The sequence below is a fragment of the Gossypium hirsutum genome, chromosome D08, assembly GCF_007990345.1.
Source record: "Gossypium hirsutum isolate 1008001.06 chromosome D08, Gossypium_hirsutum_v2.1, whole genome shotgun sequence".
Lineage (NCBI taxonomy): Eukaryota > Viridiplantae > Streptophyta > Magnoliopsida > Malvales > Malvaceae > Gossypium > Gossypium hirsutum.
The window spans coordinates 50134481-50162304 of NC_053444.1; the positions used below are offsets into that span (position 1 = coordinate 50134481).

Here is a 27824-nt window from a genome sequence, read left to right on the forward strand (position 1 = left end):
ACAACCATGCTACAATCGATTTAAATCTGTTTTATCTTTATTATTGGTTTGCTTTGGAAGCTTTTAGTATAGTGGTTGTTTTAGCTTGATTATGGATGTTGAGAGGATTGTTGGTGCTATCTCTTTAACAATATTTTTGTTTTTGATAGTAACACTCTTTCGCAATACTAGTGATGTTATTAAGCAAAAATATAATGTTACTCTAATGGAATATAATGTTGGATATTTGGTAAACGTATTTATAAAATATAAGGTTAGGTGCAAATACAAAAATAATAGTATACAATAAAGTATATTAAAATATAATTGAGTTAGATGTTAAAAAAAATGAAAACAGAAAACAGAAAAAACTAAATAGTATAGTTGTCATTTCAGCGTCTCAATCAAAGGCACAGATATTATTACAATACTTATTTCTTCTTATTTCCATTTAAACCGCTACAACCTCTCTTCATGCAAACATTATATTGAGATCTTATTAAGGGAATCTAGATGCGCATGTGACGATAGAATAATGAAATAAAATCACCGAAACCGATTGTGTGAGTGAAGTCAGTGGAAATGTCAACCACCACATTAAACGCTAGCACTTTAGAATTAAATAAAACAGTAACCTTCTCTCTTTCTCTCTCAGTGGACAGTCATTTTCCCTTGCTTTTAACTCCAAAACTTTCTTCAACAATTCTCTTTCCCTGGAATTGCTTCCACTTCACTTTTCCTTTTAGTTTTTTCGTTTTGGGGCTTAAATTATTATTTCTACTTTCTCTCTCAAGTTTGTTTAGCTATTCCACCAAAAACCTAACCCCAAATCTCCTTATTAGTCTCTTTCTTACCACTTTCATTCATTTAATAACTGCACCTTCGCTTCTCTCTTTTGGGATTGAGTTTTCCTTTTTCTTCTTTACGGTTTTTTTTTGAGGTTTAGGAGGGTTCTGCGATTTTGATTCTCGAAATTTTTATAAGAGAAGGTGACGTAAATGGAAGTGGAGTTACCCAGGCCTGATAATCCCGCCATGACCTTTGACGAGGTTTCCATGGAGCGTAGCAAGAACTTCGTTAAAGCTTTGCAGGTTCTACCAGATCTGGTTAACTTTTTAAATTTGATTGTTTTGTGAAGATTTTGTTTTTTGGGTTGACTTTAAGTTTAAAGTCACTGCTTGATTGCTGAGGGGAAATGTGAGGGAGAGAAAATGACCTGAATAAAGAAATTCCCTTTGTTTGGCTTAGAAAAATTGTGTTTTTTTTTTCCTTTTGATTTAATATTGGTAGATCTTTGCATTTGACTAAAGTTAGATATGTTTCAAAGCTAGAAAGTAGAGTTGCAGCACTGGATGAATCTATTGTAAGTTAGATATAGTCTCTTATTGTGTTTATTGAAGAAAAAGAACCGCTTAATTCCCATTATTGAGTTTAGAGCCGTGGTATTAGTCTAAGTAGAATGCGAATTCGAATTGAATTATGCAATGGGAAAGCTTTACATATTGTATTATCTAATAATATCTTATCAGAAGAAAATTGGAAAATTCATGTATCTGAATCTAATATCTGCAAAAGAGTTAAGATTTTAATTTGGTTTGCTAACTTGTTCTCCTTGTTGATGTCAAAATTTGTCTTCATGAGTTTTTGAGCTTCCCAGCATTTCATTGTTATACTAATTGATTAGTTTACCCTTTGATTTTATAGGAGCTCAAGAACTTAAGGCCTCAGCTTTATTCAGCTGCTGAGTACTGCGAAAAGTCGTATCTCCATAATGAGCAGAAGCAGATGTAAGGTTACCTATTTTACTTAAATACTTGCTTAGTTTCTTCATTGTTTGTTTAACAGCCTTTTCATGTTCATGCAAGCAATACCATAATTGATTTCAGAACTTGATCGATTACCAAGAGCACTGGCTTGCTTCTGTGATGTTTTTCATATCAATGCTTATGCATTGGATTGTGTTTACATTTGTTAGGGTACTGGACAACCTGAAAGATTATGCTGTACGGGCTCTTGTAAATGCTGTTGATCACCTTGGCACTGTGGCTTACAAGTTGACTGATCTTCTTGAGCAGCAAACATTGGAAGTGTCTACCATAGAGCTAAAAGCATCTTGTTTAAATCAGGTAATCTCTTTGTACTTCTCTGGTTTAATATGCTAGTACAAGAAATTTATTGAATGGAGAGCCTCAGCTAATTTAAGCTTTTTAATGTCAGAAACTTCTTACGTGCCAAACATACACGGATAAAGAAGGTATCAGGCAGCAGCAGTTGTTGGCATTTATCCCAAGACATCACAAGCACTACATTTTACCGAGTAAGAGTAGTTGATAGAGGCCTTCTTTTTTTCCTGGAAGCTAATTAGTGGGTTGAAGTTTTGTATGTTTTCTCATTTCCATTTCCTTTTTGTCCTGTTTCTTTGCCTCTCTTCTATTGCAATTTTTTCTAAGCCAGATTCTGTCAGCAAGAAGGTACATTTTAGTCCCCAGTTACAGACTGATCCTAGGCAAAATTATCTCCATGCTAAATCTCGTCTTCAGCCTTCAGGTATAGTGTTTCTTAGCAGGCAGGAACTCTTCTATGTTAGTTGTTTTCTGCATTGTTGTGATATAATTTCTTAAAGGAAGAATGTAAACATCATGGTACTGATTAAAAGATTTTCAAGTATAGATACTCCTGCATCAAAAACTCTTTCTTGGCACTTATCCTCAGAAACCAAGTCTACTTTGAAAGGGACTTCACAAACTTTAGCAAGGTTAGTTTGGCTTAAAAATTCTATGTTGAATGGATATTTTCCTTTCTGTGTAGCGCTTCTAATGTTCAGCTGAGAGAAAGAAGTTATTAACATTGCTTACCATGCAGCAATGAAATCTCAAAACCTCCTGCGCCCGCTTCTGAGGTTTTCCAGTTAGTGGGTATGTACGTTAGACCAGTAGCTCATTTTTAGTATTGTTAAAAAAGGCTTTAGATGATAATACTTGTATTTTGACTGTAATTCTGGCAGAGAATGGAGACAATGCAAGGGCAAAGTCTTCAGCAGCACTTTTTCCTGCTTCTAATGCACTTGTCCCATCACTGGGTATCACACATAGGGTAATGTTTAAATCAGCAAGAATACATACGTGCTTGATGTTCTTTAAATTGATGCTTCTATGTTAACACAAGAATGATTCATCTTGAACTGTCATCTTCATTCCTATTAGTATGCTAGTTGATTTTTGGCTAGAGAGGCATTTCATTTCATTTTCATTTGTGAATTCTGGAAAATGTTTTATCTTATTTCTTTTTAAGAATTTGAAACGTGTTGGGAACACCACACAAATTGGGTTGCTCTCTTTGGGTGCTGCTAAAGAAGACACATCCTCACAGTTTTGTCCCCTGGTTCTAAAGAGAGCCTAGGGGTGTCTCTTAGGTTGCTAAAGAGCAAATCCAACCTCTATATCATAGAAGTCATGGTTTTGATCCATGCCTTGCACTCTTCAGCACCATGGATTTCTATCATACATCGGTTCTTCAGTGGTGTGCTTGGATTTGTTTTTCAGCTACCTATGAGGCACCCTTAAGCTCTCCTCAGAGCTGGGGACAAAATCTTGAGGGGACGTCAGTTCTTCAACAGCACCGAAAGAGGACAATACCATTATATTATCAGCATGATGCTATAACTGGGAACCAACTTACGATTCCAAGTGGGTTGGTAAATATTCCTATGTACTTTGTTACATTGCATGTTTATGTAAAATCCCTGTTATCATTGGCAGGAGTTGGAGGGTTCCAAACCTTTGACAGCATTCAGGTCATTTGATAACCCAAAGCGCGACATTATACGTGCACCTGTTAGGAGCAAAAGTGTGCTGTCATCTTTCTTTGTCAAACAAAAACAAATGAAGCTAAAGGCTGGATATGTTGCATGAATCTCCTAAAACAAACTTACGACAACGATGATGCCACACTATGTAAAATCTCTCCTTTATGCGGATGGAGTTGCCTGTAATTAGCCACCCTCGATGTTTTTCAGTTGTTGGTTCCTTCAACAGTAGTAGTAGTATATTAATTTGCCCCAGATGAAATTCTTTTTTTTTTTTCTTCTTCTCTTAATTTGGGTTTTTAATAATAAGCAATTTGTATAATATATCCGATAATGAAGGTGAGTAACATTGTCCACTCTTAACAATAATTGCTTCAGTCTTGATCAATAATCCTATAATATGATCTTTATTCTCCATCTCATTTGAAATTTGGTTATATATTGGTGTTTGAAGGTTTGGATGGTGGAAAAGGGTTTTTGTATTCTAATTTGATGTTTTTGATTTAAATATTTGTTAATGTTAACAAATGTGTTACGTGAAAATTTGATATTAGTTACGCAGATAGATTTACATTTTTTGTTCTTTAATTTAGTATTTTTGTTTTTATATTTTTCAAAATTTGAAGTGTCTTGAAGAGATTGAAATTTAAAATTCTAAAATTAAGGTGCTTGAATTAAATTTATAATTTATGGATAATATAAAGACTAGTAGAATTATAGTAATAGCAAAATGTAAGAATTCTAATATTTTTTTGGTTAAATGTTGAAATTGGGTCTAAACGAGGGTTATAGAATGATTTAATAGGTTTAATTTTTGGTCAAATAAAAATTAAATCTTTTCGAAAGTGCTAAAATAAAGGTCGATCTTTTTCAAAAGTGCGAGTTTTTCAAATTATGTTATTATTATTATTTTTCTCTTTTATTTAAAATTTTTTTAAATGTTAGGCCTTATACAACAATTTAAAAAAAACATAAATTAACATTATCCGTGTTTCAACATTGAATTCTAAATTGCTAACACAAAACTTCAACCACTTGTTTGTTTGTTTTTGGTACAGTTTTTTTGTATTGTTAATCATTGTGCTAAATCCTTGGTAAAAATATGTTGTAATATAAATTATATATTTTATGGTGGTGTTGCAAAATAATTTAACTAAAAATTTAAATTAATTATTATAGTTAAATAATAACTCAGCATCAACACTAAAATTATTTATGTAAGATAGCATTGGAAGATCATTAAAATTTCGGACTCAACACCGACAACCCGACCCACAATCATATCCTTTCCATTACTGTTTTCCTCCTACTATAAAGCTATTGTCATCAACTATGGTTTACAGATCCGATCTCAGAACACGTTTCCTTAAACCCAAAATTTCCCCCTTCATTGGAATCTTGTTGTTACTGTTAGTGTAAAACTACATAAACAAGCTCTTTTGTTCATGATCTTCAGCATTACCAGCAACAATGTCATCCTTCTTGCACCAACGACCCATCCAGAATCCATTCTCGAACGCCTACCCAGTCTCCCCACGTTCTTCATCAACCTCGCAAAGACCCATTTCGATCTTCAGTCCAACAGGCCTAATTATCCTCCTCTCCCTCATGGTAATCCTCGGAGTGTTCGTTCCTTGGTCTGGCATGCCCGTAGCCACCTTCTCTAACTCTAAAAAGGCATCTTCTTCCCTTGCCAAATGGCGTGACTACACTTTGGCCGAAGCCGCTTCCTTCGTCGCCAAAAATGGTACCCTAATCGTTTGCGCCGTGAGTCAACCTTACTTGCCTTTCCTCAATAATTGGCTGATTAGTATTACCAGACAAAAGCACCAAGAGAAAGTCCTTGTGATAGCTGAGGATTACGCTACTCTTTATAAAGTTAATGAAAAATGGCCTGGCCATGCCGTCCTTGTCCCTCCCGCAATTGATTCACAAACTGCCCATAAATTTGGCTCTCAGGTTCTATCCCTGTTTCACATATCTGGGTTTTTGGTCTTGTTTCTCCCCCTAACATTTTCAATTGATGCTGATTGGGTGCTTGATCTAGGGATTCTTCAATTTTACTTCCAGGAGGCCTCAACATTTGTTGAAAATTTTGGAGCTTGGCTACAATGTTATGTATAACGATGTTGATATGGTGTGGTTGAGAGATCCCTTTCCTTATTTGGAAGGAAACCATGATGTTTACTTCACTGATGACATGGCTGCTGTATGTATGCTAACTTTGCTATATGTTTTACTGTGTTAGGCAATAATAGTCTAACTATATTCATTAATATTAAGCAATTCTATTAGATCATGAGAAATTAATGAACTCTAGCTTATCTGAAGCCATTCCACAGTCACCATGATTTTTAAACTATGAATAATTGGATTGTATTCAATGGATAGTAGTAGTAAAAAGAATGGAGAGGATGGAACGAAGACTGAATCTTGTACTTAACCTAATAGTCGCCCCACTACCCCAGACTCTAGGCTGCTATATACTGGAAATATTGCTGCCACTGCTTCTTTATCGTAAAGTTGCTTCATGCTACTTCTCTTTGGTTGATCAGGTGAAGGCTTTGAACCATTCCCATGATTTGCCACCTCCGGGGAAAAAGGGTCGCACTTATATTTGTAGTTGCATGATTTTTCTGCGTCCCAAAGATGGAGCTAAACTAGTAATGAAGAAATGGATCGAAGAACTTCAAGCTCAGCCATGGTCGAAAGCAAAGAAAGCAAATGATCAGCCTGCTTTTAACTGGGCTCTAAACAAAACTGCTGGTTTGGTATGTTTATGCTTCTTCTTATCATTTCCGTTTTAGGTTGTAGCATATACCCCTAATAGTTCTCATTTGTATTCTTCTTTGTTAAGTTGAAATTTTATGCCACATTTGCCTGTGTTCCTGAATTGTGGCTAACTCCTCAAGGTTCGGAGTTTCAGACAATATCCCGTGCATGTTCTACATGCCATAATTTGAAAAAACTTTGCTAATACGTGTACATCCTTTGATCAGCGCTGCACTTAGGGCATTCATATTCAAATGAATTCTCAGTAGTTCCATTTTAGGTTGTAGCATATACCCCTAATATTTCTCATTTCTTTTCTTCTTTGTTAAGTTGAAATTTTATGCCACATTTGCCTGTGTTCCTGAATTGTGGCTAGCTCCTCAAGGTTCGGAGTTTCAGACAATATCCTGTGCTTGTTCTACATGCCATAATTTGAAAAAACTTTGCTAATACATGTACATCCTTTGATCAGCGCTGCACTTAGTGCATTCATATTCAAATGAATTCTCAGTAGTGTGTAATTGCATATTTTGTTAATCGGGAACTTGGAAATCGGCTTACCATAATGCTAAAGGAACATCTATTGTTAATCCAATCCAATATTTAGAAAGTCCTACTTGCATTTCTGGTCCATTGCAAAGTGTTGCTCTTGGTTTGGGTATGTAAAGTCTCTGGGGTGTTAGATTTGTGGTTCTACGAGCCCTTTTTCTCTCTCGCTCTCTGTCTTTAATATTCATAATAGATGGTGTGTGATATATTATTAAAATTTGTGGTATTAAGATTTGATTTTCTGATAATCATACATTAATAATATGTTCTGCAGGTGGATCTCTACCTGCTTCCTCAGGCAGCATTCCCAACAGGAGGATTATACTTCAAGAACCAGACATGGGTGCAGCAAACCAAGGGATTGCACGTCATAATTCATAATAATTACATCATCGGCTTTGAAAAGAAGATCAAGCGCTTCCAAGATTATGGCCTTTGGTTTGTTGATGATCATGCCCTTGACTCCCCTCTAGGCAGATTATGAAAAAGCTGGAATACCATCTGATTGCGTTCTGCATAACCAATTACATCCTCAAAAACCGTCCTAAGAGGTGGAACATCCAGTTTGATAATCTTCTTCACAAAACCATCTGCTTCGATGCTCTCGGATAGGCATTGATCATTAGCAGAAGACACTGCAGATGGATGTGGACCTTTAGCAGCTAAGAATGCTCAGTTCTTCAGCAAAATTTTTAAATTTAAATAGTGTTCAAACAGGGCAAAGTCCAAATATTCTGTTGAAATTCACTATAAACTTTTGTTTCCAGAAAAGACTTGATCAATCAATCAAATTTTTGTCACAATGTTTTTACTTAACATTATGCAAATACAATATATATTCTTTGCTGTTATAATATCTGTCTCAGCTAACATCTATTCTTTGATAGCTTTGCTAAAAATCCAATGCTGACACAGGATCTGATTGCTATATTATGCATAAAAAATGCTCTCACAAAAAGCAAAGAAAATATCACATGCGTTTGCCGGGAGTCGAACCCGGGTCTATTGCTTGGAAGGCAATTATCCTTACCGTTGGACTACAAACGCCTGCCTGGAATGGGTGGCAGATAGAATATATTAGTACCATAAAAAAAGTGTCGGCCAACTATTCCTGAAAACAGATATATTGTTTTTCTGTCATTAATAAACTAACTGGTCTCAATAAAAAGCGATAAACAAGAATCTATCATCTATCATCTGTCATCTGTCATCTCTCATACTGATTTTATTTTTATTGGTCAGAAGGAAAAATAAATAATTAACAGCAGCCCCATGCCGATAATTTTACTGAAATTAAAATATATTATAAAAACGTGGCAGGAATATCTTAATTATTTAAAGCTAAAAACATAAATAAAAAGTTATTTAAGGCTAAAGAAAAAATAATAATTAAAGACAGAACACGCTAAAATAAAGGGGAATAATAATATTATAAGATTCTCGACCGAAGAGATTACAGCTCGCAGCCAAATTCTACTGATCTGATCTTACGTTTTGTGTTTTTTTTTACTAATCTATTACTCTTTTGCTTTCCCTTCGTAGTAAAAATCTGTAAATTCCCCCGCCCCCCCCCCAAAAAAATCTCGTGCCGTCTGTCAATTATTGTGTATGTCACTCTATTCATCTTTGACAATTCAATGATCCATTCAAAATCCATCTAAATGCTATTGTTGCCATATCACAAGCTTCCTCTTTCTGTAATAAATAAACTTTAATACATCCCACTTTCTAGTCTTTGCTTTGCTTTGCTTTGTTGGGTGTGTTTCGTTTATTTGTTCTAGTTATTTTAGACTGAGTTTTCTTTTTGCGTTTCAAGAGCTAAGTTTTTTTTTTTTTGGATGAGAATGTAAATGGGTTCCTTAGAAAACGGGATCTCGTTGAAGAGAGCCGGTAGTAGGAACGAAAGGAACCCGTTTTCGAGCCGACCCAGATCGAGATTTTCTCGGCTTTTGCTCTTCAAGAAGCTAGATTATCTCCAATGGATTTGCACCGTTGCTGTTTTCCTCTTCTTTGTTGTGTTTTTCCAAATGTTTTTGCCCGGTTCAGTAATGGACAAATCTCAAGGTTCCTTCTTGGATGATAAAGATTCGGTATTTGGAGAATTGAGTTATTTGAAAGAGATGGGTGGGCTAGATTTTGGTGAAGATATCAGATTGGAACCGTGCAAGCTATTAGAGAAGTTTCAGAGAGAAAATAAACTAGTCAATTTGGATTCTTCATCTGGTTTCAACCGGAGTCAACACCGTTTCCATTATAGAAAACCTCAGCTTGCATTGGTTAGTTAAAATTGTCTCTTACTTTTGTTGATTCAATCAATGGATACATTTTTAAGGGGGTCAGTTTTTGTTGTTGGATCTTTTGCTGCATGCTGATATTTATAGTGCTGTTTTACTTCAAAATGAAGGTGTTTGCTGATCTATTGGCTCACCCACAACAATTGCTAATGGTGACCATTGCAACCGCATTGAAAGAGATTGGGTATGAACTTCAGGTAAATGACAATGAGTTCTATGCAGTTCATGATTTGTGAGTTTGACCTCTTTTAGTTTTAATTGTTGAATTCTGTTGTTTAGTCAAGAAAACCCTAAATGTCTTTTCAGCTGATAACTTAGTGCTTGTATATTGCTGGGAATGTTTGGAGTGATAGCCTTGAACAGGGCTAAAAATCTTAGCAAATGAAGTTAACGGTTCATCTTAGCTTAATGTGTTTTAATTACTTTGTTGAAAGGTATACTCCCTTGAAGATGGTCTTGCACGCAATGCTTGGCAAAGCATCGGAGTTCCGGTCACCATTCTTAAAGTCGAACAGAATGAGATTGCTGTTGATTGGCTGAAGTACGTTTCTTTCTTTGTAATCTACCAAAAACCCACTTTAGGCTTGATATTTTATATGACAAGTTATGTACATTAATTCCTATTTTAAGAAGTTTGATCAAGCTATTGTGACGGTTTTTTGCTTTCATTCTGGATAAGACATCCTTTTCTTCCTCAAAATGGTTTGAGTTTTTCCTATATAAAGTTTTTTTTTTTTTTGGTATGTAATTGTGATATATTGTTCTGCAGCTATGACGGCATACTCGTTAGCTCTCTTGAGGCCAAGAGTGTCTTTTCTAGGTAGGTTATTCTATATTCTTTAGGCAAAACTCTATACCTATTGCTTTCTGAAGTTTAAGACACTTTTCCATACATGCTGAAGACATTAATTTGTTTTATTTGATCTTTTATGATGCATGTTTAGAAATTTCACTAGAATGTTATTCTGTTCAAGTCAATTAACGTGAGTGAGTTTACTTGTTATAGTTTTATTCAGGAACCTTTCAAATCTATTCCACTTATATGGACAATCCATGAACGAGCACTTGCCATACGTTCTAGAGAATACACTTCAAGTGGACAGATTGAGCTTGTGAATGATTGGAAAAAAGTTTTCAGTCGTGCTACTGTTGTTGTCTTCCCTAACTATGCACTTCCGGTAATATATCTTTGAAAATCATTTCATCATTGGTTCATAGTTAACATATTATAACTAAAGTAGTGAAAGTATATAGGTGCTATTTAGTCCTATTAAGATGGTCAGAGCAATGGAAGAAATGCATGCAACAAAGTGATAATGCTCCTATTTTATTAGAAAACATCCTAGTAACTGATTTAAATTTTGAGCCAGTTTTTACTTCAATGCCTAGTTTATGTGATTTCAGTTTCATCTAGTGTTTATGCTTCTAAGAGTGGTTTCTCACCTGGGTTTTGTTTCTAATGATCTGATTTCTTACTCTACCTTCTGCAGATGATCTATTCGACATTTGATTCTGGAAACTATTATGTCATTCCTGGTTCTCCAGCTGTGGTATGGAAAGGAGAGAATGCAATGGATTTGTTAAAAGATAGTCAGCGTATAAAGATGGGTTATGGACCTGATGAAGTACTCATTGCAATTGTTGGAAGTCAATTCATGTACAAGGGCTTGTGGTTGGAGCATGCCCTTATTTTGCAGGCTTTATTACCCCTCTTTGCTGACAATAATTCAAATTCCCACCCGAAAATCATTATTTTAAGCAGTGATTCAACAAGCAACTACAGCATGGCTGTTGAGGTATGGCCATAATTACTACATAGAGTGCTGTGGTTAAATTTATATGTGGACATAGTTTTCAAGCTTCTCACTACTATTTCACATATATTTCGCTTTCCTAGAGAATTGCTCTCAACTTGAGGTATCCTAGTGGTGTGGTGAAGCATGTGGCTGTTGAGGAAGAATTCGACAACGTTCTGAGCATGACTGACATTGTGATATATGGCTCATTTCTTGATGAGCCATCATTCCCGGAAGTTTTGACGAAAGCCATGTCCCTTGGGAAACCAATCATAGCACCAGAACTCTCCAATATCAGGAAATATGTAAGCCTATATCACTCTCTTTTGTTCATGCATATTCGGTATCATTAGGCAAACAAGTTACTGACTTTATGTTGGTAATAACAAATAGGTTGATGACAGGGTAAACGGCTATATTTTTCCCAAGGAGAATATTAAAGTTTTGACCCAAATCATTTTGCAAGTGATATCAAATGGAAAATTGTCTCCATTGGCACGCAATATTGCTTCGATCGGGAGAGAAACTGTTAAAAACTTGATGGTTCAGGAAACTGTTGAAGGATATGCCTTTCTACTGGAAAATGTTCTCAAGCTTCCATCAGAAGTTGCACCTCTTAAGGCTGTTGCTGAACTTCCTTCAAAGTTAAAAGAAGAATGGCAATGGAACCTGTTTGGGGATTTTCTAAATTTTACTCTCGAAGACAGGAGTGCCAATTTTTTGAACAAGTTAGAGGAGCAATGGAACCATTCTCGAAGGGAGAAGTTTGGTTCATTAATTGCTGTGGATGATTCATTTTCATATGAAATTTGGGAGGAAGAAAAAAGGACGCATATTCTCGATACTAAAAGGAGACGAGAGGAGCAAGAGGTAAGCATTGTTCTGTGGGCATATGTTAGCCAAAAGTTTAGTTGAACAATTTCAGCTTTTTTTTCTTTAAGTTGTTACTTAGTGAAGTTTCATGCTCTTTCAAATATGTTATAGTTGAAAGATAGAACTGATCAACCTCGTGGAACCTGGGAGGACGTATATCGAAATGCCAAGAAGGCGGACCGTATGAGAAATGACTTGCATGAAAGGGATGAAAGGGAACTCGAAAGGATTGGTCAACCATTGTGTATTTATGAACCTTATTTTGGTGAAGGAACATGGCCTTTCCTGCACCAAAATTCTCTTTACCGTGGAATTGGATTGGTAAGTCAGTGAAAGAATCATATGGGTTTGTGTTTTGTTGTACTTATTAAATTACTTATAATGAAATTAAGAATCTCTTTAAAACTTATATGTAAACAATTGGAGACCTATTTCTCCTTCAAGAAATAGAAGTTGTAAAAGGAAAGCATGAAGGTACTGTAATTCATAATTTTGACGAATCTCCATAAAGCAGTGGCGCTTAAAAAATGTCTAATGTGTGTTGCAGTCCACAAAAGGTCGAAGACCTGGGATGGATGATGTTGATGGACCGTCTCGTCTGCAACTTCTTAACAACCCATACTACCGAGACACTCTTGATGAATATGGGGCCTTCTTTGCTATTGCTAACCGGATTGACCGTCTACACAGGAATGCCTGGATAGGGTTTCAGTCATGGCGAGCAACAGCTCGGAAGGTACTGTAATATGTCAAACCCTTTTGTTTCTAGATTAATTTGTGAGAATCATGCCATTTGGCTTAGCAACACCTTAAATTAAATATATTTTGTCCTTTTAATTGTTCCCCTTTACTCGTACCTAATTGTGGGGCCAAAACAGGCATCCTTGTCCGGAATTGCTGAAACTTCATTGTTAGACGCCATCGAAAAGCGAAAGTATGGTGACGCACTATACTTTTGGGTTCGGATGGACACTGATCCAAGAAACAACATGCAGAGGGACTTTTGGTCATTTTGTGACGCTATAAATGCTGGAAAGTGCAAGTAAGAGCTGTAAATTTGCTGATTATTTCAACTGCAAAAGCCTAAGCTTATTTGCTAAACTCGTTTATCATTTCATTGCAGGCTTGCATTCTCTGAGACTCTTAAAAGGATGTATGGCTTAGGGCAGGATTTCAACTCTTTGCCACCCATGCCTGAAGGAGAAGGCACATGGTCTGTCATGCAGAGTTGGGCCTTGCCAACAAAGTCCTTCCTAGAGTTCGTTATGTTCTCAAGGTGAGAGCCTTTACACTTAATGTCTTCTCTGCATGAACAGTTGAAACTGTTGCAATCCGTAAACACTTAATTTCTCATTTGCTATTTGCAGGATGTTTGTGGATGCATTAGATGCACAAATGTATGATGAGCACTATCAAAGTGGTCACTGTTATCTGAGTTTCTCGAAGGTAAACTATAAAGTGCATTATTATTATGAAAGTTCATCTCAAATTATATAATTTATACAATTATTGAATGGCATTCATCAATTGAGTTATCTCCATCAGGATTTTGCAAATATTTTAGATGGTAGACTACATTATTTTTCAAAAGTCCGTCGATTCTTCTGTTGACATTGTAGTGATTGTGTTCTACAGGACAAGCATTGCTACTCACGGGTGCTTGAGCTGCTTATAAATGTTTGGGCATATCACAGTGCACGTCGGATTGTATATGTGAATCCTGAAACCGGTGCGATGCAAGAATACCACAAGTTCAAGGATCGGAGGGGTAAAATGTGGATCAAATGGTTTTCATTCAACACTTTAAAGGTCATGGATGAGGATTTAGCCGAGGAAGCAGATTCTGACCACCCAAAGAGACGATGGTTATGGCCATCAACAGGTGAGGTCGTCTGGCAAGGTGTTCTTGACAGAGAGAGAAATCTCCGGAACCGGCAAAAAGAGACAAGGAAGCAGAAAAGCAAAGACAAACTGGAGAGGATGAGGCATAAACACCGTCAAAAAGCATTAGGGAAGTATGTGAAACCCCTTCCAGAAGATATTGAGATCTCAAATTCAACAACAGTAACATCAGTTTAATTTCATATCTGTTTTTTGCATCTTTGGCAATAGAACCTAGTTTGATAATTCTTTAATTTTTGATCTTCTTCTACCCTTTTCTTTTGCTTCTATGCCTTGTTTATGTCAGAAAGGATGCATCATTTGTTTAAATGTGAGAATTTTTGTATTTAGCTAACAGCATCCTTCTGGTCATTAATATTCTTGAATGGCTCAAACTGTACACTAAGTTTTACCTTTCTCCTTATTTTCTGCCCTCAATTCTAAATTTTATTTTTCGATGTTAAATTTTGTTTCTTTGCTTTTAACTTAATTCGATATTCTGTTGACATAGAACATTAAAAATATCATTATAGCATAAAGCTCATAGCACGGTTACAAGATTAATAAATAGCAATCAAACATGGCTTTTGATAGAAGAGCTGTATCCAGTTTGGTCATCATAGTACTTCGACCATAGCATAACACCTCCGTACTTGATGGAACCTTTGATAGGAGGGAGCACTTTTGAGGTAAGATCAGCTACTGGAATGAAGCCGCTTCCGGCTGCAGCCAGGGCTGCTGGGAGTCCCAAGAAAATTTTAGTTGCAGGAATGTCTGTAGTCCATTGCTTCCATGCATCTACTAGATTTCCAAAACTTCCAGATGTGTATTGGCATGGTGGATTGTTATAGAATTGAACCCAAACGTAGTCAAATAGACCAGTTTTCAGGGCACTCCCGACCCAAGCATCAGGGAAGGGGCATTGAGGTGCTGCGGTTAAGTACACTTTTTTACCACGTTTGCTGTATCCTGAGAGGTACTTTGCAAGGTCATCCCAATGTTGGATCGTTCCTTCTTCAATATCAAAGTCGATTCCATCCAAAACCGCATCCCCTAATGGTCGAGAAGATGACGTTCCCCCTAAAAAGTTGTTCCAAAGATAAGTAGCCACCTCCCTAGCATCTTCAGCCGAGGTAAGGTAGTAGCTCCCAGCACCTCCCCCGATTGAAAGCATTACCTTAATTCCTTTCGCCTGACACGATTTAATGTCAGAACTCAAACCAGTGCAGCCATTACTGTAGGGATCACAATGACCGGCAAGGTTAATCATCGGTGTCTGCCCATTGCCAAACGTCGGAAGAAAAGCTATGTTGACAAAGTCATAGCTACCAGTGGCACAAGTCTCGGCCAAAGTACCCTCGTATCCGTTCTGACCCCAATAAATAGCAATTCCACCAGCATCAACAGTAACAAACAGTAAAAGAACCATTGAGCAGAAAAAAGCAAGTGAGGTTGCTGGAGTTAATGCCATCTTTGATCCTACTCTGGTATATACTTAAATTATGATGCTTGGGGGTATTTGTGAATAGCTGTTATATAGAGAGGAGAAAAGCATAGGGTAGTGGAGGATTTGTTTGGAAGTAAATTTCCACGTCTTTACACTTTCATCTTCCACCATTGTTTACTGTTTACTATTGGCTTCATCCCTTGAGTTGAGAGTATATGGTGAGTATCAAACGTGGCTCACCATGTCCATGCAATGTTTGGTGGTTGGCCAATAAAATGTGGCGTGCAATGTAAACCCTTAGACTACTACTTGACTTCTCCATTTCAGAATGTTTAATGGCCGTATGAGTTAAAGATAGCTTTTCACATTAGGCGACTGTTAAAAAGTAGTATTCTATCTCAGATGTTTCATATACACAATTTAAAACTTATATTATTTGGCTGGCGATAAGTTAAGTACTATAAATATTATAATTATTCAAATAGTATTTAATGAATGATTGTGTTTATTATCCAAATAAAAACTTATTTGATAGTTATGTCCTTATATAGAGATACCAGAAATTAGACAAATTTTATTTGTAAGATATGCAAATGCACACCAAAAATGGAAAACATAAATCCTTTCTTTTCCTTTATCTTTTACTATTTTCAGATTGTTTGATGTTCATGAAATCAATTAATAGTATAGCTACGGTGAGTAAGATATTGTTCTCATGAAGACTAAAAGTACTAGTAATTACCGTCTTTCTATTATTTAACCGATTGATTAAAAACTGAAATTAACTAAATTAATTAACTAACGAATACGATAAAGAATAAATCAGGAAAATCGATTACACCCAAAAATCAAAATAATACCCAAGAAAGAATTCACCTAGATTTCATCTGTAACTATCAATCTAAATTACACAATTTCTGTACTTAGTAACTTGATATGTAGAAATTCCTAAATTATGCTAATATCTCTTTCGAGCATAAGAGTAATTGACTCTAGGTTAATTAATTGAAATTTCTTTCTAATTCAATTAAAACCTCTATTATCATATTAATTCATGCTATGGATTCCCTTATTAGATTTGATTCTAATTCGATATATTTATGTCGTCCTATTTTTAGAATTACGTGCAACTTCACTCAATTAAGCAAAAATTAGTTCAAACAACAAAATCCATCGTAGGTTCATCTCCCCTAAGTATTTAGAAAATTAGTTTATATTTGAAAATAAAAACATTCAAGATACAATATAACCAAAAGAAATAAAGAAACTCATGATAACTTCTAAGAAATCAACTAGGAATCTTCAATCTTGATGGAAATCTGCTTCAAAGTTGACTTCAATGGTGTTTTTCGAGTTGTTTTCTTGAATATTTTATAATGGCTCAATTTTATCTTTTTATCTTTGTCATATATATGTCTTAAAATGCTTGAAAAACTTTAAAATCGCGATTTTTCGAGGTTCAGTGTGCAATCCTATGAAAACGACACGGACTACCACACGGGCGTGTGGAATGGTTTAGCTCGTGTGGGTTACACGGCCGTGTGATCTAGTTATGTGAAATGGTTTAGCCCATGTGGCTCTTGCAGCTTGCTCCGACTCTCCGATTTTTACTCGTTTTTCGCTCCTTTTGTTCCCAAGTGCTCTATCAAACATTAAAACATGAATTTAAATGATTAATAGTATAAAATTCACAATTAACATCGAATAATCACTTAAAAACACATTAAAAATGAAGTTAAAACATATTACTTTTAGTACTTATCATTATTCTATAAAGAATTATAGTATAAATTCTTCATAAAATTTGATAACCTTAATGTACACCGCTGAATAAATTATTTTTATGGACACAAATAGAATATTAAAAAGTGACATATTGATTAATATTTTATAAATTTATTTTTATTATCACGCACCTACAACAGCTATTGTCTACACTGTTGGAGTGTTGAGTCTAGAAGTTAGGAATTGTGTTTGTATGATGACCCCTTTTCTTTTCACCGTGACATACCCCTTAAAAGAGTTATTGCGGCTGTGCGTAGGGCTGTTTAACTCTTCCACCCAATTGAAATCCGATTGAAGTCACAGCTTTTTTTTTTTTTAATTTCACTTTTAGGTTAATATCTATATAAACTATATTAATATTTAAATTTTCTAATTTATTTGTGAATTTACTAAAAATATTTTATTTTTACGAATAATAAACATTATTTTGAAGATATTTTTATATGAAATTTAAAAAATACATGCAAGTAATGATATCCGAACTCAAAATATAATAAACTCTATTCTTTCAATTTTAGCATTAGAACTAAACACATATTTAGTGTCTATATTATTATTATTTTTATAAATTTATTAGATAACTATTTTCAACCAAATCATGGATGTGGAGTAAATCTTATTGATAATGTCGTTGATTGGATTAGTGTTACAACTCAACTCTGTTAAAATCCATAAGAAAGATATAATCTTAATTAGAAGAGGTAAACAATACAACTCAAATCTTGACTCGATAGGTGCATAGTGCTATACTATATATAGGCTGATAACTGCATATAACTGCAAACAGCTAAAAGCAACTAACATCAGCAACAACTTTAACAGACTTGCAACAGAATTTAACTGACATTAACAGACTGAAGTTAATGCTTAACTCAGTCATACTCTAACATTCTCCTCAGTTTCTTTTTTGTTTGAACATTCGAGAGCCTCGTTGAGGGTGAAGACTCGAAGTGCTTTGCGAAGAGACTGAAACTGCTTGGGCGTAATTGGTTTTGTAAGAACATCAGCAATTTGTCCCGACGATGGAACAAAATTTACTTGTAAATCTCCGGTGAGGATCTTTTTCCGAATAAAATGATGGTCAATTTCTACATGTTTCATTCGTGCATGGTGTGTGGGGTTTGCGGCTATTGCAACTGTTGACGTATTGTCGCACCAGACTACAGGTATCGACTGTGACAAACCAATCTCATCAACTAATTGTTTTACCCACAGAAGTTCGGACACACAGTTGGCGAGACTTCTGTATTCCGCTTCAGAGGATGATCTGGACACCATACTTTGTTTCTTAGAAGACCATGCAACAGGGTTTGGTCCAAGGTACACGACATATCCAGTGGTGGACCGTCGATCTTCAACAGATGATGCCCAATCTGCATCTGAGTATCCAACAACCGCAGCATTTCCTTTGGTAAAAAACAACCCATGATCACTGGTTCCAATAAGATATCGTAACACACGCTTGACTGCCCTCCAATGAGTTTCACTCGGGCAATTCATATACTGGCTCAGCTTGTTGACACAAAAGGACAGTTCTGGGCGAGTGATGCACACATATTGTAGCATCCCTACTACACTTCGATATAAGGAAGCATCAGAGAACACAGGACTGCCATCTGACAAAGTTAACTTTGGAACACTCACCATAGGTGTAGGAACCATTGCAGCTCCTATCATACCAGTTTTGGTAAGGATTTCTAACATGTATTTTTTTTGATTGAGCAGCATCCCACCCTGCATATGTTTTACTTCAATTCCTAAGAAGAAATTTAGCTGCCCCATGTCCTTAAGAGCAAACCGACTGTGAAGCTGTTGAACTACACTGCTTACTTATGTATCCAAGCTACCCGTAATCATAATATCATCTACATACACGATAAGAAGTATCACGCTTCTTGATGAGTGGCGAATAAACAACGACGTATCAGCCTTGGAAGCTTTAAAACCAAGATGAGTAATTAAATACTGTTTAAGCGTATGAAACCACGCTCTGAGAGCTTGACGCAAGCCATAAAGAGCCTTGTTTAGCTTGCATACAAGCTGCTGTCCATTGTCACCAGACATCTCAAAGCCAGGTGGCTGTGCCATATAGATCTCTTCTGTCAAGTCACCATTAAGAAATGCATTATTGACGTCTACCTGTCTTAACGTCCATCCTCTCATAACCGCAACAGCAAGAATGACTCGAATGGTTGCAGCACGAACCACTAGGCTGAACGTATCACAAAAATCAACTCCAGCATTCTGGGAGAACCCTTTAGCCACTAACCGAGCTTTATACCTGTCTACAGTTCCATCAGCCTTTTTCTTTATCTTAAACAGCCATTTACAACCCACGGCTCGACGATTGGTAGGAAGGGGGCACAAAGTTCAGGTATTGTTGTTATGAAGTGCCTGGAGCTCGTTGTGAACTGCGACCTGCCAATGTTCACTCTTCATCGCCTCATGGATGTCCATAGGTGTATCACTTGATGAACAAAACTGTTGTGGTTAAGTAAGCCTTAGGTTTAAATATACCCGCTTTACTACGTGTGACCATGGCATGAGTATTGGGTTGAGTAATAGCATGAGCATTAGATTGAGGGATAGGTTGGGCAATACCAAGTGGATGACACCTAGACGGGGAGCCTTGTACGGGAGCACCAGGTGGACAAGGGGCAGGTGGAAGGGGTGTAGACTCTAGAGAATGATAAGATGGGCTAGGTAGAGCAGGAGATGTAGAGGTAGAAATGCTATGAGTGGTATGGACTGTAGTTGATGGAATACGTGAAAAAGACCGTGGAAGTATGACTAGCAGCTTGGAACTAGATTTTGATGAGTCTGTGGTGGTGGGGTCAGACTTGTGAAGAGCATTTTTAAATGGGAATTTGGACTTACAAAAATACACATGGCGAGAAACATACACTTTGCCATTAGCATCCTGACACCTAAACCCCTTATGGAGATGAGAGTAACCTAAAAATGTGCAGGGACTAGAACGAAATTGTAATTTATGGTTGTTGTATGGTCGAAGATTTGGAAAGCATAAACACCCAAAAAACTCGAAGGAAGGAATAGTCTGGTGTAACCTGAAACAACTTTTCATAAGGTGACACATTACCTAGAGGTGAGGAAGATAGTCTGTTTATCAAGTATACAGAGCTGGTAAAAGCATCATTCCAGTAGGACAATGGCATAGCAGCATGAGCTAACATGGACAAACCAACTTCAACAATCTGCCGATGTTTTCTTTCGACTAACCCGTTTTGCTCAGAACTGTAAGGACATGAAAGCCTCTGTTGAATGCCTTGTTGAGACAGATAATGTCTTAAGGCCTGAAATTCACCTCCCCCATCGGTTTGTAAAGCAAGTAGCTTGCAACCAAGAGACCGTTCTGCTTGTTTATGAAATAGAGGAAACACATGCAGCACTTCGGATTTTTTCTTTAAAAAGTACACCCATGTGTACCGAGTACACGCATAAGTAAACGCTACATAGTAACGAAAACCGTTAGAAAGAATCGAGGCAGGACCCCAAACATCTACAATTATCAACTGTAATGGTTTAGAATACACAGACGTAGTCTTAGAGAATGGCAGCTTGCATTCTTTTCCTAAGTGACAAGCTATACATGAAAAAGAATCAATATCTGAGCCAAAATCAATATTACAGCGTTGTAATGCCTTCTTGAGTGTAGCATTACATGGATGACCGAGCCTAGAATGCCAGAGGCTGAGAGGAAGGAGTTTAGCATCAGCACAACAATGCATCGAAGGAGACACGTCAACTGGATGAGGCGAGCCAGTTAGCTTGTACAGCCCACCATGTACAGACCCTCGGAGCAGAACCTCATTGGTTTGAAGATCTCGAACACGGCACTGTGTAGGCAAAAACTCAAACATCACACGATTATCTTTAGTAAACTTAGACACTGATAACAAATTTTTGGTTATCCCAGGCACACATAGCAGAGACTTCAGAAACAGTGAACGTGATCGAGTACGAAGAGAAGACTGACCAGTTGACCTGATAGAGAGCGCATGCCCATTACCCATATACACCTTACCTGAGCCATTGTATGGTGTATTATCAGTCAAAGCAGTAGGGAAACTGGTGAGGTGATGCGATGCTCCTGAGTCTGGATACCACGCATTATTTGCCACCGCGTCAGGCGTAGCAATAAGAGCTTGCGATGGCATTGACGATGGCCCTGGAGCAGATGTGCTGATATGCTGCATAGGACTAGCAGAAGCAGGGTTAGGCCACAACTGAGTAGGCGTGGGAGGGACATACCATTGCTGTTGCGGATAGGCAGGCACCCAGAACTGAGGCAGAACACCATTGCCTACCATGCACACATTTGCCTGAGGAGTGGGAGGTGGCCTATAGTTTGTACTCTTGTAAGTGGCATCGAAGCGGAAATAACATCGATCAACGAGATGGCCAGCCTTCCCGCATAACTGGCACTGAAACCGCAAGCCTGAAGAACGCCCTCGTCCACGACTACGAGAACCTGATGAGGGTCGATATGCTGGTAGCGAGGGATTATTATCAGTAGAGCCAGCGGGATGATGCGTAACCATATTGGCAGAACTGGGAACATCAAACACAACTAATTGCTGACGTGCTTCAGCATCAAGCAACATTGTGGTAACACTCTGAACATCATAAGGAATTTGACTGGCAGTGATAATCGTAAGCACTGACTCATATTCAGAGGATAAACCATTAAGAATGGCTGTAACATGCTCTCTATCACTGATAGTTTCTCCACAGCTAGCAAGGTTATCACAGTAGCCTTTAATTTTCATTAAAAATTCCTTCATGGACAAATCAGCCTTACGCTGTGAGTGCAATGCCCTCCTATAGAACATTAACTGAGACGTAGTTTTGCTACCAAACACTCGAACAAGAGCATTCCAAATTTGAAGACTCGTATCAAGTCCAATAAGATGAGGGAGAATCGTAGGACTCACCGATGATAATAACCATGACGCAAGAGCACCATCTTGCTGTTCAAAACGTGCAAACTCCGGATTGTCTTGTGAGCCACCATCACCATCAGGAAGGAACTGGGGAGGAGGAACAAACTGAGGATCAAGAAACCTCTGAAGTTTATACGTTTTTACAGCTAATAGAACCTGCTGACACCACAATAAGTAATTGTGATCGTCAAGAAGAACGCTGATATTCTTGGTAGAGAAAAACTGATTATCAACCATTTCATCTGGTTGAACAGACGACATCGCTGGTGCAAGATACCATTGTTTAAAAGGTGGCAACGACAGCAGCAAGTTGAAGAATCCATGCAAACTTACGTTGCATGCATGAAACCAGAAACTCGGCTGAAGCATGTTGGAATCCGTTGTGCAATTCGACAAGCCTTGTTCATCTAGTTGACTTTTGTTAGTCTATGGTGTAATCATTGTATGCTTTGATCAGCTAAGGTTAAAATGTGTGCTTAGCTGATTTAGTAGTCAAATTAGGTTGTCATTTTGTTGATGTAAACCTTTAGTTACTTGCACAAGCAAGCTGTGTTTTCTTTCTATGTAACTTTGTTCTATTTATGTTTGTAACCATGCACTTATTCTGGTAATGAGGAAAAACACTTTGCTCATTCATCTTTTTCTTGTTCTTGCTCCCGTTTTAAGCTTTCAAACATCTAAAACATTCATCTAAGTTGTTTTTTAAACTTTGTTTGCTAAGTTAGAATCCAACAAATGGTATCGAGAGCCTGTTGTCTTTGAGGGCCTCTTGTTGTGTGCTGAGTGTTTGAAAGAAAAGAAGCAGAAACTATCTTTGTTGCTCAGAGTTTTGGAAGCTGCGTGAAGATGAGCTTCTCACCACCACCTCCACCCGTGTTTGCTGGTGAAAGCTACAATATATGGGCTGTCAAAATGAAAACATATCTACAGGCACATGACTTGTGGAATGTTGTCCAAATGACACTGAACCACCACCCTTAAGAGCTAATCCCACGATAGCTCAGATAAGGCAGTATAATGAAGACTGTGCAAAGAAGTACAAGGCCATGTCATGCCTTCAAAGTGGAGTTTCAGATGCTATCTTCACAAGGATAATGGCCTGCGACACACCAAAGGAGGCCTGGGACAAACTCAAGGAAGAGTTTCAAGGCTCAGACAAAACTAGGCAGCAACAACTCATTAACTTGAGAAGGGACTTTGAGAATCTGAGAATGAAAGACTCAGAAACCATCAAGCAGTATGCTGATAGAATAATGTCTACTGTCAACAACATAAGACTGCTTGGAGATGACTTTAGTGATCAGAGGGTAGTGGAGAAAATCATAACAACCTTGCCAGAGAAGTATGAATCCAAGATTTCTTCCCTAGAGGATTCGAGGGACTTATCTGCCATTCCCTTGACAGAACTGATAAATGCTCTCTATGCTCAAGAGCAAAGAAGAGCAAACAGAATGGAGGAGTATTCTGAGGGAGCTTTTCAAGCTAGGAGTAGAGAGAGCTCAAGCTTTAGCTCGAATCACAAAGGCAAGAAGCCTATGTCAGAAAAGAAAGAAAGAGGAAAGAAGGAAACTACCAAGAAGAAGTTTCCACCTTGTGCTCATTGCAAAAGAACAACTCACCTTGAGAAATATTGCTGGTACAGGCCTGACATTCAGTGTAGAGGCTGCAAACAGCTTGGTCACATTGAGAAAGTGTGTAAGAACAAACCAAAAGCTCAGTCACAGAATCATAATCAGGCTCAAGTAGCTGAAGACATCGAGGCACAGGAAGAACATGTCTTCACAGCCTCCTGCTTTGCAAGCTTAAGCAAAGTCAGCAAGATTTGGCTGATCGATAGTGGATGCACTCATCATATGGCCTTAGAGGAAAGCATGTTCAAGGAGCTTGACACCTCATTTGAATCCAATGTTAGAATTGGAAATGGTGAGCTTCTTAAGGCTAAAGGCAAAGGCAAAGCAGTGATTTGCACCAAGTCAGGTATTAAAACCATTTCAGAAGTTCTTTATGTACCTGACATTGACCAAAATTTGTTAAGTGTTGGTCAGCTATTGGAGAAAGGGTACTCTCTCCTGTTTGAAGGCAAAATCTACACAATCAAAGATGCTACTGACCAGGTGTTGGCAAAAGTAGCTATGCAAGATAGAACCTTCAATGTGGATGTAAATCAGTTGCAAGCAAGAGCATATGCAGCTCAGACTGATGAGGCAAGTTTGTGGCACAAAAGAATGGGGCATGTGAACTACAACTCACTCGGGCAAATGCAAAAACTGAATTTGGTTGAAGATATGGTTAAGTTCGAGCCAAACAAAGAGGTGTGTGAAGTCTGTCAGCTTGGCAAGCTAACCAGACTGCCCTTTCCAGTCAACAAGGCATGGAGAGCCCAAGAGAAACTTCAGTTGGTTCACACTGACATCTGTGGACCTATGAAGACCAGCTCACTAAATGGCTGCAAGTATTTTGCCTTGTTCATTGATGACTGCACCAGGTTTTGTTGGGTAACCTTCTTGAAACAAAAGTCAGATGTTACTGACTTCTTTCGCAAGTTCAAGGCTTTGGCTGAAAACCAAGCCAACAGCAAACTCAAGAGCCTAAGGTCAGACAATGGAGCCGAGTATGTGTCTCAGAGGTTCCAGAAGATTTGTGATGATGCTGGCATCCTACACCAACTGACCACTGTCTACACACCACAGCAAAATGGTGTTTGTGAGAGGAAAAATAGGACTGTTCTTGATATGGCCAGATGCCTACTGTTTGAGGCCAAAATGCCAAACAACTTCTAGGCTGAGGCAGTAAACACATCTGTCTACTTACTAAATAGACTACCAACTAAAGCAGTCATAGGTAAAACACCCTTTGAGGCCTGGTTCGGGCAGAAACCAATCGTGTCACACTTGAAAGTATTTGGATGCTTATGCTATGCACTTGTGCCAGCAGAGAAGAGAACTAAGCTGGAAAGAAAGTCTGTGCCAGGGGTATTTGTAGGCTACAGCAGTGTGAAGAAGGGTTATAGGATCTTTGATCCATCAACAAAAAAAGGTTATTGTAAGCAGAGATGTCAAGTTCAATGAAGGAAGCTGTTGGAAGTGGAATGGGACAGATGCAAGCTTAACTGAAGAAGACTTGCAGGACCTTGATCACCAACATGCTGAAGTTGAAAATGAAGCTATGGATGATTTTGATGATATGCCTGTTAGGGGCACCAGAACATTGGCAGACATCTATGAAAGATGTGCTGTGACCATGGTTGAGCCATCCTCCTATGCTGAAGCCTCGAAAGAGAAATACTGGCAAGAGGCTATGGAAGCTGAACTAAGGATGATTCAAAAGAATGAAACCTAGGAGCTGGTTGATAGACCAGAAGGTAGGAAGATCATTGGAGTTAAATGGGTGTTCAAGATCAAGAATAATGCAGATGGATCACTGAACAGACACAAAGCCAGATTAGTTGTGAAAGGGTATAGCCAACAGCAGGGAGTCGATTTCTTTGAAACATTTGCTCCTGTTGCAAGGCTGGACACTATAAGAATGTTGTTTGCCTTAGCAGCCCAGAAACAGTGGCAGGTGCATCAACTGGATGTCAAATCAGCCTTTTTAAATGGATTTCTCATGGAGGAAATCTTCATAGATCAACCTGAAGGCTTTGAAGTTCAAGGAGAAGAAGAGAAGGTCTACAAGCTCAAAAAGGCCCTGTATAGTCTTAAGCAAGCTCCAAGGGCCTGGTACGATCGAATGGATACCTACCTGACAAGGCTCGGGTTCACAAAGAGCACCAGTGAGCCTACTCTCTATGTTAAGAAGGAAGGTAATAAAACTTTGCTAATTGTTTCATTGTATGTTGATGATTTACTGGTCACTGGCTGCAAAAGGGAGGAAATTGAAACCTTTAAGAAGCAAATGCAAACTGTGTTTGAGATGACTGACCTTGGATTAATGACATACTTCCTTGGCATGGAAGTGAAACAAAATGAACAAGGTATCTTCATAGGCCAGAAGGCATTCGCATCGAAGGTTTTGAGCAGGTTTTGCATGACAAACTGCAAGCCTGCTAGCACTCTTGTGGCTTTAGGAGAAAAACTCACCAGCCTAGGAGATGAAGATCGAGTGGATGAAAAGAATTACAGAAGCTTGATTGGCTGCCTGCTCTATTTGACTGCAACTAGACCAGACATCATGCATGCTGTTGGTCTTCTATCGAGATTCATGCATTGCTGCACAGTTGCACATTTTAAAGCAGCAAAAAGGGTCCTAAGGTATGTCAAAGGGACTCTGAGTTGTGGAGTGAAGTTTGAAAGGGCTGAGGAGCTGAGACTAGTGGGATATTCAGACAGTGATTGGGCTGGTTCTGTTGATGACATGAAGAGCACATCAGGCTACTTCTTCACCCTTGGCTCAAGTGTCTTCTGCTGGAGCTCGAAGAAGCAACAGACAGTGGCTCAATCCACTGCTGAGGCAGAATACATCGCAGCTGCTTCTGCTGTAAATCAAGCCATTTGGCTTAGGAAAATATTGTGTGATCTGAATGCTGATCCAAAGGAGGCGACTGTGATTAAGGTTGACAACCAATCGGCTGTGGCCATTGCCAAAAATCCGGTTTTTCATGGTAAGACCAAGCATTTTAAAATTAGATATCATTTTGTGAGAGAAGCTGAAATGTCCAAGGAGATAAGCTTAGTACACTGCTGCTCAAAAGATCAACTTGCTGATCTATTAACCAAACCATTGGCTGCTCCAAGGTTTGAATATTTGAAGAAGAAAATCAGAGTTTGCTGCTTTGTAGCCAAGGAGGAGTGTTTAAAAGGTGGCAACGACAGCAGCAAGTTGAAGAATCCATGCAAACTTACGTTGCATGCATGAAACCAGAAACTCGGCTGAAGCATGTTGGAATCCGTTGTGCAATTCGACAAGCCTTGTTCATCTAGTTGACTTTTGTTAGCCTATGGTGTAATCATTGTATGCTTTGATCAGCTAAGGTTAAAATGTGTGCTTAGCTGATTTAGTAGTCAAATTAGGTTGTCATTTTGTTGATGTAAACCTTTAGTTACTTGCACAAGCAAGCTGTGTTTTCTTTCTATGTAACTTTGTTCTATTTATGTTTGTAACCATGCACTTATTCTGGTAATGAGGAAAAACACTTTGCTCATTCATCTTTTGCTTGTTCTTGCTCCCGTTTTAAGCTTTCAAACATCTAAAACATTCATCTAAGTTGTTTTTTAAACTTTGTTTGCTAAGTTAGAATCCAACAACCATGTTAAAATCCATAAAAAAGATATAATCTTGAATAGAAGAGGTAAACAATACAACTCAAATCTTGACTCGATAGGTGCATAGTGCTATACTATATATAGGCTGATAACTCCATATAACTGCAAACAGCTAAAAGCAACTAACATCAGCAACAACTTTAACAGACTTGCAACAGAATTTAACTGACATTAACAGACTGAAGTTAATGCTTAACTCAGTCATACTCTAACAAACTCTATACGACTCAATAAAAATGATGATACCAATAAACAATTAAAGTGCATTTAATATTTTTAAGATGATGTATTTACATTTCCTTTTAATTAGTCTCAATTTAAATTACCTTTTTAATTTTAATTCTATATATATTGCATATATGTTATTATTATTATTAGTTTCAAACCTTACATTTTATTATTTATAGTATGTTACTTT

At 37.7% G+C, this 27824-nt stretch overlaps 4 protein-coding genes and 1 non-coding gene across 6 annotated transcripts; 3 read left to right on the forward strand and 2 right to left on the reverse strand.

Moving 5' to 3' along the window:
* Positions 1 to 499: 499 nt before the first annotated feature.
* Positions 500 to 4201, forward strand: LOC107900927 (protein ABIL1). The gene is made up of 9 exons (XM_016826712.2): positions 500 to 1070; positions 1684 to 1766; positions 1955 to 2105; positions 2197 to 2296; positions 2434 to 2526; positions 2650 to 2734; positions 2842 to 2894; positions 2984 to 3072; positions 3738 to 4201. The coding sequence occupies exons 1-9, from the start codon at positions 978 to 980 to the stop codon at positions 3888 to 3890; spliced, it is 900 nt and encodes a 299-aa protein (XP_016682201.1). The 5' UTR covers positions 500 to 977; the 3' UTR covers positions 3891 to 4201.
* Positions 4202 to 5038: 837 nt separating this feature from the next.
* On the forward strand, positions 5039 to 7905 carry LOC107900926 (UDP-D-xylose:L-fucose alpha-1,3-D-xylosyltransferase MGP4). Its single transcript, XM_016826709.2, has 4 exons — positions 5039 to 5743; positions 5832 to 5993; positions 6340 to 6555; positions 7380 to 7905. Exons 1-4 carry the CDS (start codon positions 5255 to 5257, stop codon positions 7587 to 7589), a joined length of 1077 nt encoding a protein of 358 aa, XP_016682198.1. The 5' UTR covers positions 5039 to 5254; the 3' UTR covers positions 7590 to 7905.
* Positions 7906 to 8080: 175 nt separating this feature from the next.
* Positions 8081 to 8152, reverse strand: TRNAG-UCC (transfer RNA glycine (anticodon UCC)). Its single transcript has one exon. It is a non-coding gene; the product is annotated as a tRNA-Gly (tRNA).
* A 197-nt stretch (positions 8153 to 8349) lies between these two features.
* LOC107900924 (uncharacterized) lies at positions 8350 to 14373 on the forward strand. Of its 2 annotated transcripts, XM_041098271.1 has the most exons (14): positions 8350 to 9381; positions 9510 to 9596; positions 9834 to 9940; positions 10169 to 10219; positions 10406 to 10577; positions 10890 to 11195; positions 11297 to 11500; positions 11589 to 12065; positions 12180 to 12389; positions 12616 to 12804; positions 12947 to 13110; positions 13192 to 13344; positions 13436 to 13514; positions 13704 to 14373. In XM_041098271.1, exons 1-14 carry the CDS (start codon positions 8956 to 8958, stop codon positions 14145 to 14147), a joined length of 3069 nt encoding a protein of 1022 aa, XP_040954205.1. In that variant the 5' UTR covers positions 8350 to 8955; the 3' UTR covers positions 14148 to 14373. The 2 variants fall into 2 exon arrangements, with proteins under 2 accessions (XP_040954205.1, XP_040954206.1); XM_041098272.1 differs by lacking the exon at positions 12616 to 12804 and having other exon boundaries at positions 8554 to 9381.
* An 86-nt stretch (positions 14374 to 14459) lies between these two features.
* On the reverse strand, positions 14460 to 15709 carry LOC107900925 (acidic endochitinase). Its single transcript, XM_016826708.2, has one exon. It carries the CDS (start codon positions 15418 to 15420, stop codon positions 14524 to 14526), a length of 897 nt encoding a protein of 298 aa, XP_016682197.1. The 5' UTR covers positions 15421 to 15709; the 3' UTR covers positions 14460 to 14523.
* Between the last annotated feature and the right edge of the window lie 12115 nt (positions 15710 to 27824).